This window comes from Mya arenaria, chromosome 8, assembly GCF_026914265.1.
Source record: "Mya arenaria isolate MELC-2E11 chromosome 8, ASM2691426v1".
Classification (NCBI taxonomy): domain Eukaryota; kingdom Metazoa; phylum Mollusca; class Bivalvia; order Myida; family Myidae; genus Mya; species Mya arenaria.
Window position 1 is genome coordinate 30339415 of NC_069129.1, and position 13727 is coordinate 30353141.

The window sequence follows — 13727 nt, forward strand, 5'->3', positions numbered from 1 at the left end:
TATTTATCGATGATTTTAATATCATTTGTGGCGATTGTTCAGAACTTTGTTAAATGTTAACAACATGGTTAACGACATCAATGTGACCTTTAAATGTTAAATATTTGATGATGTGCTCAAATATTTAAACAAAAACAACAGTAACACTTGAATTTAGGGCTGTCCCAAATCAGCAGATCACAAGTGTTTCCTTTAAACTTGCAGTATTAACAATTTGAAAGTTAACAATGATTTTATATACAGTCATCGAAAAATTAGTCTTTGGATGAACAAGTGCGAATTCATATTACTACTGCTTAACATAACATTTTTGAACAAGCGCTGCTTTATAAAACCCAGAATTTGAGCAAGCCCGGAAAGTGTTTTACCAGTGCACGGCTTGCAAGGCTTCGACCACTGTTGTTAACAGCGTTAACAAAGTTCTGAACAATCAAGCCCAATGTGTGAAATTTTAAAGATTGTTAATCAGTGCCATAGAATGCAAAAAGGAATTATGATTAAATAAATAAAACCCAGTTTTAATATTTATGATTCATAAATGTTTTCTTTAAAATCGACTCTGTTTGCACTGCCCATATTAAAGAGTGTCCTTAAATTCATACAGTGATAAATTTACAGGGAACTTATACAGCGCTTCAAATAAATTTTATGGCGATCACTATATTGACCAGGGTTAATATCTCGTAAAACAAGAACAAATTTGTGAACCAGGTCTAAACATAATAAAACACTGATTTCTATACCAAGTTCAATACCAGACATTAAATTAAGGGGACCTTTATCTTTATTTCGTGTATGTTTAATGATAGGACATAATTTCTTTTGAAACCTATTGCGGTAATGTATGCAAATGTATGGGCTTGTGACATAGAAATCCATGGAGACATTCGAGTGATCTTTACACTGGATTAACACTTTATGTGATTCAAATGGGAGCAAGCACTTTAATCTACATTTCTGTAAATAAAATGGTGTTATGCAATTTTATTTTAGGTGCAGTGTACAAATTGTCACTATTTGAATGAGGATATCTTTAATTTAAAGTTTTTGTCATGGAAAATATTGCAGCAGCTAGATTTAATAGACACAGTGCTGATGTAAGTTTTCTCCTACAAATAGTAATTAACGTCTTGTACGAACAGCTACCAATTACTCTTAAACAGCATAAAGACATCTACATTAGAATTCAAGAAAATTTAATTCATAATAGATTATAGATATTATTATAATACCCCCGACAAACGAAGTTTTGAGGTGGGTATATTGAAGTCACCCTGTGGTTGGTTGGTCAGTCTGTTTGTCGGTCCGTTGCATTTTTTTCTTGTCCGGAGCATAACTTGAAAACTACTGGATGGAATTTAATATGTATTTTTATGCCCCCGAAGGTGGGCATATTAAAATCGCACCGTCCGTCCGTCAGTCCGTCCGGCTCTGTAACTATCCCTTGTATGGACAGATTTTAAAATAACTTGCCACATGTGTACCACATACCAAGACGACGTGTGGTGTGCAAGACTCGTGTCCCTACCTCAAAGGTCAAGGTCACACTTAGTGTTTATTCACAATGGAGTGCTGCATATAAGGACATAGAGTATAGGTTGTCGTGTCCGGGCTGTAACTTTCCCTTGTATGAACAGATTTTAAAATAACTTGCCAAATGTGTTCCACATACCAAGACGACGTGTCGTGTGCAAAACCCGTGTCCCTACCTCAAAGGTCAAGGTCACACTTAGTGTTTATTCACAATGGAGTGCTGCATATAAGGACATAGAGTATAGGTTGTCGTGTCCGGGCTGTAACTTTCTCTTGTATGGACAGATTTTAAAATAACTTGCCACATGTGTTCAACATGTCAAGATGACGTGTCGCCTGCAAGACCCGTGTCCCTACCTCAAAGGTCAAGGTCACACTTAGTGTTTATTTACAATGGAGTGCTGCATATAAGGACATAGAGTATATGTTGTCGTGTCCGGGCTGTAACTTTCCCTTGTATGGACAGATTTTAAAATAACTTGCCACATGTGTTCCACATACCAAGACGACGTGTCGCGTGCAAGACCTGTGTCCCTACCTTAAAGGTCAAGGTCACACTTAGTGTTTATTCACAATGGAGTGCTGCATATAAGGACATAGAGTATAGGTTGTCATGTCCGGGCTGTAACTTTCTCTTGTATGGACAGATTTTAAAATAACTTGCCCCATGTGTTCCACATACCAAGACGACGTGTCGCGTGCAAGACCCGTGTCCCTGCCTCAAAGGTCAAGGTCACACATAGTGTTTATTCACAATGGAGTGCTGCATACAAGGACATAGAGTATAGGTTGTCGTGTCCGGGCTGTAACTTTCCCTTGTATGGACAGATTTTAAAATAACTGGCCACATGTGTTCCACATACCAAGATGACATGTCGCGTGCAAGACCCGTGTCCCTACCTCAAAGGTCAAGGTCACACTTAGTGTTTATTCACAATGGAGTGCTGCATACAAGGACATAGGGTATAGGTTGTCGTGTCCGGGCTGTAACTTTCTCTTGTATGGACAGATTTTAAAATAACTTGCTACATGTGTTCCACATATGAAGACGACGTGTCGTGTGCAAGACCCATGTCCCTACCTCTAAGGTGAAAGTTACACATAGTGTTTATTCACAAGGGAATTCTGAATATAAGGACATAACAGTGTAGGTTGTCAAGTATGGGTGGTATTTTTTTATGTTCAGAGGCAATTTAAAATAACTTGCCATATGTATTTGACACGTAAAGGCAAGAATAACCTTGTTCGTAGGTCAATGTCACATTCGGGGGCATTCGTCACATACTGTGACAGCTCTTGTTCTTTTTACTTTACTTTTTGATAAATTGACCTTGACCTTTAGGTAGGAGGGTCAAATTTTACCTTTTGAATAAACTGACCTTGACCTTCAGGTAGGAGGGTCAAATGCTGACCTTTTGAATAAACTGGCATTGACCTTTTAAGGCCGGAAGGGTTAAAGTCTGGTCTACATTCGGTGACATTTAGGACATTCATTTTCAAGGTCATTAACTGTGATCTCTCAAGGGTCTGGTTTTAACCTCACCTTAAAACCTCACTAGGATAAAAATAATGATAAAAATAATAATCAAATATTGAATCATTTTGTTCAATATCTGTTTGTTTTCCATTTTCTGACTCTGGATTTCTTATAATGGCATCCTTTCATTCTGTCAGATTATTTACATAATTTACCTCTTTGTATTTGTTACAAAACATTTTGAAACTGTTGTCTGCCTATTTGTACAGTTTGTCCTAAAAGGCTAAACATTATTCAAATTCTGCTACTAAAAATGTAATTCTAGAAGCTGCTGTGCGATGTCTATTGTTGTCTTCGGGAATATGATATTATCTTGAGAATGTACACAGATAGATAAATAATTGATCATAATCATCAAAATTACCATTTAATTATTCTATTATTGTATTTGTGACAGGTTTAGAAGTAAACTGAAGTAAATAGATGTCTCGGTATATACCAGTTAGGTTTAATCTTGCTTTAAATGAAGGTTTTTCTTTTTTTCACCGGAGTACGCCCTGTAATGGTCTGCTATAAAGACTCATTATATATATGTAAATCAGAAACATGTATATTGATTGATATATTTGTAATGTATTACTCTTGGGGATAGCGAATAATGAAATCTTGCTTAAGCTTGCATGCATTTGTGAGAGAATAAACGAAATTCTTAGTTTGGGTTTTTTAATTTATCGTTTTAATTTGGATCTCATAAAAATGTCTCGGAAATCTTTGGCTGGGGTAAGATTTCAATTGTATTGGATGGTATTTTATTAGTTGAATGATCTTTCAATAAAGATTGTATTGTTCAAACTACATGTACCGGTATTCCTACGGCTTTATTGACAGAATTTGGCCAATTACTTGGATGTTCTACCAAGTTTGTATGCCTAAAAAACAAGAGCTTGTTCTAACAAAATCTTAATAAGGCAACATCATTAAAAGTAACTGGTTTTACCAAATCTGTATACATTTAATCATCTTTACAGGAATATATGGCTAAAGCCAGAGATTTGGAGCGAGAGTTGCGGTCCCTCACGATCGAAAAAGCTCGCGCCGAGGCTACTCTGGAAGATGTGCAGGTTCGGGTAACAAGACAGGACGAGAATATTACCCGTCTACGTGGAGAAAATGCAAACTTGAACCATGACCTTGACCAGCTTATCAACGTCATCAGTACTGCACGTACCACAGGAAAATGGGAGGTGAGCTGCTGATATAACATTTAGAATTGTGACGAAGTTTGATAATATCTTTATGGTCAATTTCCTGATCATGAGGTCTGTTGCCTTCACATATGTATCAGAACTTGTTAAAGATCAGAACTACAAGTTTGGATGACAAATATATTTACAATTATCATAAACAAAGCACATATGTAGCAGCTGGCAAGGTTTACTAATCTAGTTGGATATTTGTTGATGACTTCCCCTTATTCAACTGAGAAAAAAGTTTTTGAGATTCACTTGCATTGTTGGGATCAATAGGGATTACTTTGTCTGTTGGCATTTTCGGGGGCATGTGCAGCGTTGGCGTCACATTTTCGTTTCCAAATCAAATCATTTTAAATGGGTTGTCGAGTCTTCATACTTTGTTTGCACATTGACCACAGTCAGTTGATGACCCTTTTGGTGTTAGTAGGTCAAGGTCATCTTGATCTTAATTATTAGAAATATGATGTTTACACTTCACTTGTCTCATGATATTCACATGGTTTTGTTTGACAGGTTGAAAATGTTCGATTTCGGGAACTCACAGTTGAACAAGTTTTTGGCTCCATGCATGAGGCCTTGACACGAATGCGAATGTCTGATGATGGTTCACGAGATTCTCGCGACCTGCGTGAAGCCATACAGAAGAAAGACGAGCTAATCGGTCGACTTCAGGCAGATCTTGACAAAGAACGACAGAGACAGATGCGTCTTTCATCAGAGCAGGTATACTAAAATTTAAGTTTTAATTTATGGCCGATTAACAAATATTTTATTTATTAGATGGATGGACAGACTATATTTAGCTGAAAATGATCATGAAAACATTTGTATTTCAGTGTTGTTATGTTTTTCAATGGTTTCTATCTCATTCGTAATTTTTATAAGATAAAAACAACATTGAAACAAGGGGATTTTCATGGCAACAAGCAATGTTAAAGGAAAACACTGTCTATTTAGTATGATCAAGTTTCTGTGTAAAAGTTGTATGTCTTGATTCATAATGATTTCAGAAAGTACACAGAATTCAACTAATCTTGTATGTATGGATAAAGTAAGCAAAGTTTCAATGCCATTGTGAAAATATGCAGTAAAAAATGCATAAAAAATAATTCAATGGCGTTCAAAGCCTTCTTGTAGGCGTAATAAAAAGAATGTGACTATTAGTTAATTTAATAATTTAATTTAGCATGCCATTATTACAGTATTTTCAAATCATTATTCTATTAAAATAATTTCAGAGACCATCTGATCCACAGACTAGTCAGTCAGAAAAAGATTACGCCATCATGAAGTTGAAAACAGACGTTCGTCGTGCAGAACAGAGAGTTGATGATCTCAACATGGAGGTAATTTGATTGGTCAATTTTCTTACCTGTAATTTTCCTTTTGGTTCATTGTTTTGGGGAAAGGTTATAGCACACTAATTTTGGAAATATGTGACTGGTGAATTATTGTGCTGTTTAAGTAAAAAAATCACTTACCTAAATATTATTCCAAAATACTCGAAATACTCCACAATCTACACATTTTCAATCTTTTTATAGCAACACTAAATGCCTGCAATCTTTCATAATTAACACCTTAAAAACAATAACATTTTATTGTCTGAATATATGATAAATGTTCTGTAATGAATAGTATTTTTAAATTCTTATGAATTTGTATACACTAAGCCATATTTTCCAAAGTTAGAGGTAGTTTAGTTGTTTTTGTTGTTATGACTCACTGGTTACGTTTTTCCCATTAACAATCAGTTACAAATGTACCTATATATTTCTTGAAACAGTTAAAACTTCAAATTTCTGATAACTTTTATTTGTTTTGTGACATTAACCTTGTTTGTAGCATGTGTGGTAGACTTTTATTTGAAATTGATTGCATGCACTAAATCTTATGTTGAAAGTTCTGCAACATGTGTTTCTGACAAGACAAGCATTTTTGGAATAAAATTCTGACATTCCATAAATCTGAAGACTTTTTTATTATTGTATTCTTGCACTATTACATAATGAATAGCTTTATGAGTCATAAATCTGAAAGTATACCATATTTGTCCTAATAGATGCACAATTCCTCAATAAAAGTGCATGGGTTTTATCCTGGGCATGCCAAAATTGTATGGACCTTAGTAATGCATATTCTGATTCAAAATATTGAAAATAATATGAGCTTATTTCAATGCAAATTGTGTATCAGTCACCATTTTGGTTAAAGTGCACCTGCTGACACCATTATTATAAATGAGTATTCCTTCTTTTAGGTTACACATCACCATTTTTTACAAACAAATTTCAGGTAAATTTTTACTGCTTAGAAAACTGATATGTGAAGAGTGCATCTCTTAGGATGTAAACTGTAAGTTTTAAAATTTGTCATAGATTAGAATAGAATCTGGCAGTGTCTGATGTTTTGTCTAGCTGTCATATTGTTTTTCTTGTCAGTAACACAAATATGAAGATGTCTCACAGGGATTTCATTTTGACAAAGGCGAGGTCTTTTTTATAAGCACAGTCCCAAAGAATAATGAAAATAAATGAGCATTGTCGAAATTTAATATTTTGATAACCATAAATTCATGAATATTTTAATTTAAGCAGACTGCTGTTGTTTTTTGTCAAAATTTATTGGAAGCCTTGTTTTGTAATAGGAGTATGTCAGTGTTTTATGTGAATACCTGAATGACTTATCTGTTATAAAACTAAAATAAATTAGGCTGTTAGGCGACTTTAAATTAATTGCTAGATTTTCATCCCTGCCTGCCCTCTCATTTTTCCACAGCCACATACATTTTATTGACTCAAATAAAAATGTTGAACTAGGGTCTGTGTTTGCATATCGGTCCAGCACTGTCTTGGTATGGTGTTTATTCATACCTATATGGTGTGGATGTGTATATTAACATGTAAAAAAAGAGAATAGTTACAATCATATTTGTGGCTCGTCTAGAAACACATGTATATACATGGTCTCTTATGCAACAAGAGTGAGCATGAAGACATATTCAACGAAGAAACAGTCACCTAAGAAAAATGCAAAATAAAATGCCACCCCCTGCCCCTATTTAAAAAAAACATTTGTACGATAATCTAGCAATTAATTTGTATTGGCTTTACGGTATAAGTGTACAGTTTGTCATTCAGGCCACTGTTGTGTGTTTCAACTAGTTACTCAGTCTCTGAAATTTTAACAAGTCCATAATTATTTTCTTCCATTTATAAACTGCAAAGGGTTTATGAAATATTGACAGATATTTGATATGTTTTATCTGGAATTTGGATTGCACCCACCAGGGAGGGGTCGGGGGTAGGAGCAATTATTCGTTCATTACCAATACAAGAAAAAGATGCTAAAATCCTTATTTCCGAGACTGCTCATTTCACCTTGTTTTCTATCACCCTCTTTCACCCTAACATAGGTGACTAACAGGGAACGTAAGATCGCCTCGATGCAATCTCAGATATCAGATCTCCATGCGGAGCTAGCGCGTTCCGAGACTGAATATGGCTCACAGACGCACCTTCTGAAAATGCTACAAGATAAACAACGTGTTCATCAGGGAGAGGTAGTACACTTGGGCATAGGCTTTTGTGGTGTGGGCTTTACCTAACAGATGTTCATTAGGGCGTATAAATGCAGATGTGAAAAATAATCATGTTTGTAATGCTCATTTTACATGTATTTTCTGTCATGAAAATATATTCTTTTTGGGAGTAACTGCACAAAACATAATTTTCTGTATTTATTAACAAGAAATATGCTGGTTTTATAACTAAGTTATGAATTAAAAGGATATGTTAAGAAAGAGCATTGTTTTTTCTGTAGCATGCCTGTTTTTGCATGTTTGTGTATTTGATATGTATTTTTTTTCTGTTTGTTTTGTCTTCTTGTTTAATGATTGTATGTTCTTCTGTGGTTTTTAATATATTTAGAATGAAAATTGTGTGAATTTCTTTTTTTCGAATAACATCGCAAAATCTTAAATTATTATTTAAATGTTGTTGTTTTTTATACATGTTTTATTCATCTTAATAGTCAACCAATATAGCCAAAGTCCTTAATTCTATTTTGAAAACTTTCGGTGTAGTTATTCAAAGCATTTCATTAACAAATGATCACATAAATTCCATCAAAGAGATTTTGATTCCCATTTAATGTAACTTTTAACCATTAAAGAACAGTTAAAATTTTCATTTGTATTCGTAAATTTTCAGATTCAGAAATCCGACGATATTATTCGCCAACTTCGGGATGACCTGGCTCGAGTCAAGGAGGAATGTTCACGCTCAACTCATGATGTAAGTTGTGTTAGGCTTTTTAAATTTATAAAAAAACAACATCTTTTTTGATTGACTGTTAAAATTAAAGATTTAGGGAGTGGTCTTAAGTGATAAATGTGTCCCCACTTGGAATTATTTCTCATGGCCTGTCAATATGGACACCTGAGGGGCCATATTCATAAAACATCTTAAGTCGTTTTCTGACTTAAGTCACATTCCTAATTTAAGTATTTCACTAGTTATATGATATTATATACAACTTAAAATTTCCTGAAATACTTGATTTTCATTTACCGGTACTTAATTATAATTACATAGTTAAATCATGTTATTACCTGCCTTTCAATTTGACTAAGAACATTTTAGGAAAATGACTTAAGTTATGAAATTACTTAAAGATGTTTTATGAATACCGGCCCAGAACTGTTTCTTTACCAAGGAAACAGTATCAGAGTTAGAGTTATTCTACATGCTGTCAGCTTTCATCACAATAGAGCTAAAAGAAATAAGTCTAAAACTAAAGGTTTAGGTTGAGAGTGATCTAGTGGTGAAAGGTGTCCCCTTTTCAACCAAGAGGTTGTGGGCTCAATCCCCACCAGGGGTACTTTCTCATGGGCTCTTAAGATGGCTTCTATACTGCACATTTAAGGTAAAAAAAAATCTTCAAGAGAAAACATAATTATATGTTACACGATAATTCATACAAACAGATTATACCTTGACATAGCTTACAATCAAGACTGAATAAAAGCTACACTATTTTTACGTCATGTCCTAATCCTTAAGCAAATATATCGAAATAAAAAGAGCTATACTTGTCTTTTAACTAAGTGTTGAGAAATGAATTGTCAGACAGAGCGAAACATGTTACAAGAACTCCGTCTTATCTTGTAAAGAAATTACCGCCAGACATTTTCACTGATATATAAAAACTCTCTCCCGAGGTATGTCGGTACATAAAACTCTGACTGAAGAAGGCTTGCAGTTTAAACTCGCAATTTAGTTTAAAATGATTGCAAATATTTAAGGAAAGGGGAAAGTATAAACCGTCAGTTTTTGCTGAGTAAACACAGTTAAATACTTTGTTGACATTTACTTACATTAGTCTTTCTTTTTCAAATTGCTGAATGCCCTGTATGAGCTTATGAGCTTTGTTAATCTCTTTAGCAAACTATGTTTTCTTTAATTGCAATAAGTACTCTTTACAAGTACATATTTTAATAATTATTAATTTAGTGTTGATGCATACATCAAAATAGGGAGCTTTTTAAAGGGACTAGACGCCAGATGATATAATTGCAAGAAAAAAGAAAATTGTCATCAACTTTCATAAAATTGATATTGTTGTGTATGACACATTGAATCTTAATTACTGATGTATCACATCGCTTATGACACATGTATCTTTCGCAGTTTTTGCGTATTAATCCAATTCAAAATTTACTGGGTTGTCTAGCACGTAAATTCCAAGTAATTTAAAAATAGCGTCAGTATATGTATCTATATGTTCTAATCACATGACTTTCACATGCTAAATATTCACACTATAAACTGGAAAACCATTATGCCCTAATTTCAAACGGGGTAACTCAGCTGACACAGCGACAAAATATTCTTTTAATCATGTTAAATGATGTATTTTTGGCGTCATACTAGCTCAGATTGACTTAATTACTAGGCTTTTCTTGTGGATATAATGTATTTTCAGATTTTGGGACCATCTGGTGTCTAGTCCCTTTAAAGCATTCATTATCATAATACTTTAATATTATGACGTGTTCTTGCTCTTTTGTATGTACATAGCGGTTATGAAAGGGAGATAATTTACCCCTGAAGTACCTTTATCAATTGAAAAACTAATAAGTTATGAGGGGAGTGCATATTTTTCTCGGCTCATGTGAAATTTGATAAACTTACTTCTCATTGAGAATCTATATCATTACCAAAAAATTGATTATGAAAACAATGAAAATAAGGTCGCCTTAATTTATCAACTGTTATTGGAATTTCAAGTGGATGACCTTACAAGCTCTTGAACCATTTTAACCAGCGAGCAATTTACGATCGTTATCTAAAATCAATTTGATTTTGATACACAAGTAATTTTTCAATTCACGGTATACAGTTCTGAAGATAAAGCAGTTTTTGCCGTCTTATGTTATAAAAATTATTTTTAGCATGTTTAATTTGTCTGTTTTTTGAAGATAAAAAGTTGAGGTATTGTCTTGGCGTTAAGGCCTAAAAAAAGAACTTCTGGATTGGGTTTCCCACGGTGGGTCTACCTACGAAATGGGCACCAACCCTACCGTTTTTATAGTTCATTGCTTAAAATGATTAGTAAAAAGTTTTAAAATGGAGTTTAATAAGCTTTATACTGAAGATTACATTAAAGCCATTCCCCAATGCTGACAATACAGTTCTTACATAAAACCTAAAAAAATATTCCTTTCTACCCTATCTGTTTTTGGACAAGATGCAACACTAACCACACAAATATTTTTTCTGGCCTTTAAGTCATTAGCAAAATTTTTAACCTTGGCCTAAACACTCATAACCTGCTCGTGATATTTGAATGAAACTTTGTGCTTTAATACGACTGCTAGAGACAGTACATGTATAGCAAGGTTCACAACTCTGTCTTTAATTATTGAAGAGTTGTTCCCCTTGTTTGAAAGAACTACAGATGGGCGTTAGAGTTCGTTACAAGGTAGTCTTGTTAACAGATTTTAAGAGATCTTATATATAACTGAATGTCAGGATCTGACTAACATCTAAAAGGATGGTATTTGTTAGTAAATAATTTCAAGTTGTTGAAAAACATGACACATTTTTGTATCAGAAATATTCATTTAATAACAGAGATAATATAGTCTTATAGATCAACGAAGTCTTAAATCTAAAGATTGACTGATCTCAATATTTGATTTATACTTTGTAATAAGTTTGCAAAGGCTACACCAGTCATTATCATCTTAATCAAACATTTTGACTATTAAGTTACGTTGGTTGTTACGAATTTGCACACAGAGGTGTTAGTGAATAAACTTGGAATGTAAAATTCTAGCTATGGTTTTGAGGAAGATTTAGGGTTTCTGCTCTTAGTTTAAATATTATACTATGGATGTTTGGTGAAATTAACTCTGTAAGGTAACCTTTAACATGATAATTCTGGATTGGAAATAAATAAAAGATGTCTAAAACAAATCAGGTAAACATTTTTCATTTCGTTGTTTAAACTCAAAGCCTTGAATCGTTTTCTATTCTTTAAAATGATGCCTCTGTTATGTGTAATTAAGACATTAACAAGTTAACGACGTGATTAACGACTTCGTTTGATAACTCTTAAACGTGATCTATTTGATAATTATGCTTACATGTTTAAATATAAACAAGTTCGGATCAAATATTGTTAGAATTACAGCAGATCACAAGTGTATGCATTAAACTTTCAGAGCAGTAACAGTTTGAAAGTTGACAATGAAGTTAGCAACAATGTTGTAATCTTTGTTTAACAGAGTTCTGAACAATTGGCACATTCAGAGCTCCTCGGCCATTTTTATCGAAAACAACCTCGGATGTATGCTGGTACATCAGTAGAAGTAGTTCGTAATATTTTGAATTATATCATTAATTTAAAGAAGTAGTTTAGCTTACATTTGTTGATCTAAGTTTAGATTGATTGCAAGTGAAGGAAATTATTGCAAACATAATTAAGATTACCAAGAGTTAAGTCATTAAGTTTAACTTAAAATTAAATTACTACGGGATCAACTTGCAGCGGACTTAAAGTACCGCTTTTTGATTATGTAAAAAGTCCAAATATATCCGAGGTTGTTTTCGATAAAAATGGCTGAGGAGTTCCGAATGCAATTGGCCAAGTGTGTATTTAATTTAACATTGGTAAACCTAATGAACTAAAAGCAATCAAGATTTCAGAGATTGAGAGCAAATTGGTGGTATACATGTATCTGGCTTTCATTGAGAAGTCATTGGTTCAATCCCCACCAATACCAAGTGCTATTCGCTGATTGAAATGGACAGGTTTTTACCTTGGAAACAAACTTCAGAGGGATTCATCACATAATTAAGCTTAAATGAATTAACAAAAACACCTAACAAAAACATACAGACAAGCAAATTAGGTGTAAGAATATGAATGGCTTGGGCATAATCAGATTGTTGAAAATCTCAAACATGTCTACTCTGAGGCTAAAGTTTTCAAATTTATCGCCACTTGACTAGATAGACAATGTTTTATTATATTTCCAGTCATCTCATTATGAGCGTCGTATTCACACGCTGGAATCTGAGCTGAAAGACTCGAAGGAGCAACGCAGGCGAGCCTTGGAGGAGGTGTGTAATACATGAAAATCACTCACTTATACAAAAGCATTGACATGCACAAATAAGCTCTGACCTTGTTATGAAACATCATTGTCATATGCGTACATGAACCTTTTGATTGTTATAAGAAGCATTGACATATGTGTACAAAAGCCTTAATATTGTTCTAAAAATCATTGACATGTATACACACAAGCCTTGACATTTATATGAATTATCTTTGACATGTATACTAAACCCTTGAAATTGTTCTAATAATCATTTACAAATTTTTACAAAGCCTAGAAATTGTTGTTGAAAATAATTTGACATTTCTATGCAAATACATTGCCATTGTAAGAAAAATCATTAACACTTATGTATGAAAGTTTTGATATAATAAATTTTAAATGCATTGTGACTTTGTCAAACTTAAAAGCTTTAAAAAGTGTCATTATAGCCATTCATGTGTTGTACATAGGCAGCATGGACATTTATTTGTTTAAGAAGTCACTTAACATATAAATTGTTTGTTTATGAACATGTAAAACTAAAAATAAAGCTACATGTAAATGTTGATGGTTTTGCTTTTTGCGTAATAGCTGTGGATTTTACTTAATTTTACTTCTTGTTCTTTCGTCAGATTGGTCAGCTGCAGGATAGACTGCGAGACGGCCAGACCTCCGGTAAGGACCACCACACTGTATTGAAGTCAGAGCTCGCACGTCGGGACGAGACGATTCAAAAACTCCGTCGGGACGTTCTCAGTCTTCAAGAAAAACGTGATGCTGCAGTCTCGGAGGTGCGTATTGAGTTGATGGGTCATAATGTTTTTGGAATCATCCTTATGTGTTATTTGCTACT

At 33.8% G+C, this 13727-nt stretch overlaps 1 protein-coding gene across 21 annotated transcripts in view; it reads left to right on the forward strand.

Moving 5' to 3' along the window:
- The window catches only part of LOC128242756 (myosin-11-like), an 86277-nt gene that overhangs the window by 9870 nt on the left and 62680 nt on the right, over nt 1–13727 (forward strand). For 18 of the 21 annotated variants that reach the window (XM_052960040.1, XM_052960032.1, XM_052960042.1 and 15 more), the window contains 7 exons: nt 4039–4254; nt 4777–4986; nt 5502–5609; nt 7679–7825; nt 8475–8558; nt 12810–12893; nt 13507–13665. In XM_052960040.1, the coding sequence (XP_052816000.1) occupies nt 4039–4254; nt 4777–4986; nt 5502–5609; nt 7679–7825; nt 8475–8558; nt 12810–12893; nt 13507–13665 (1008 nt within the window). Of the gene's footprint in view, nt 1–3668; nt 3791–4038; nt 4255–4776; nt 4987–5501; nt 5610–7678; nt 7826–8474; nt 8559–11603; nt 11749–12809; nt 12894–13506; nt 13666–13727 lie in introns of those variants that run through there. The other 3 variants (XM_052960051.1, XM_052960044.1, XM_052960052.1) reach the window with 3 other exon arrangements.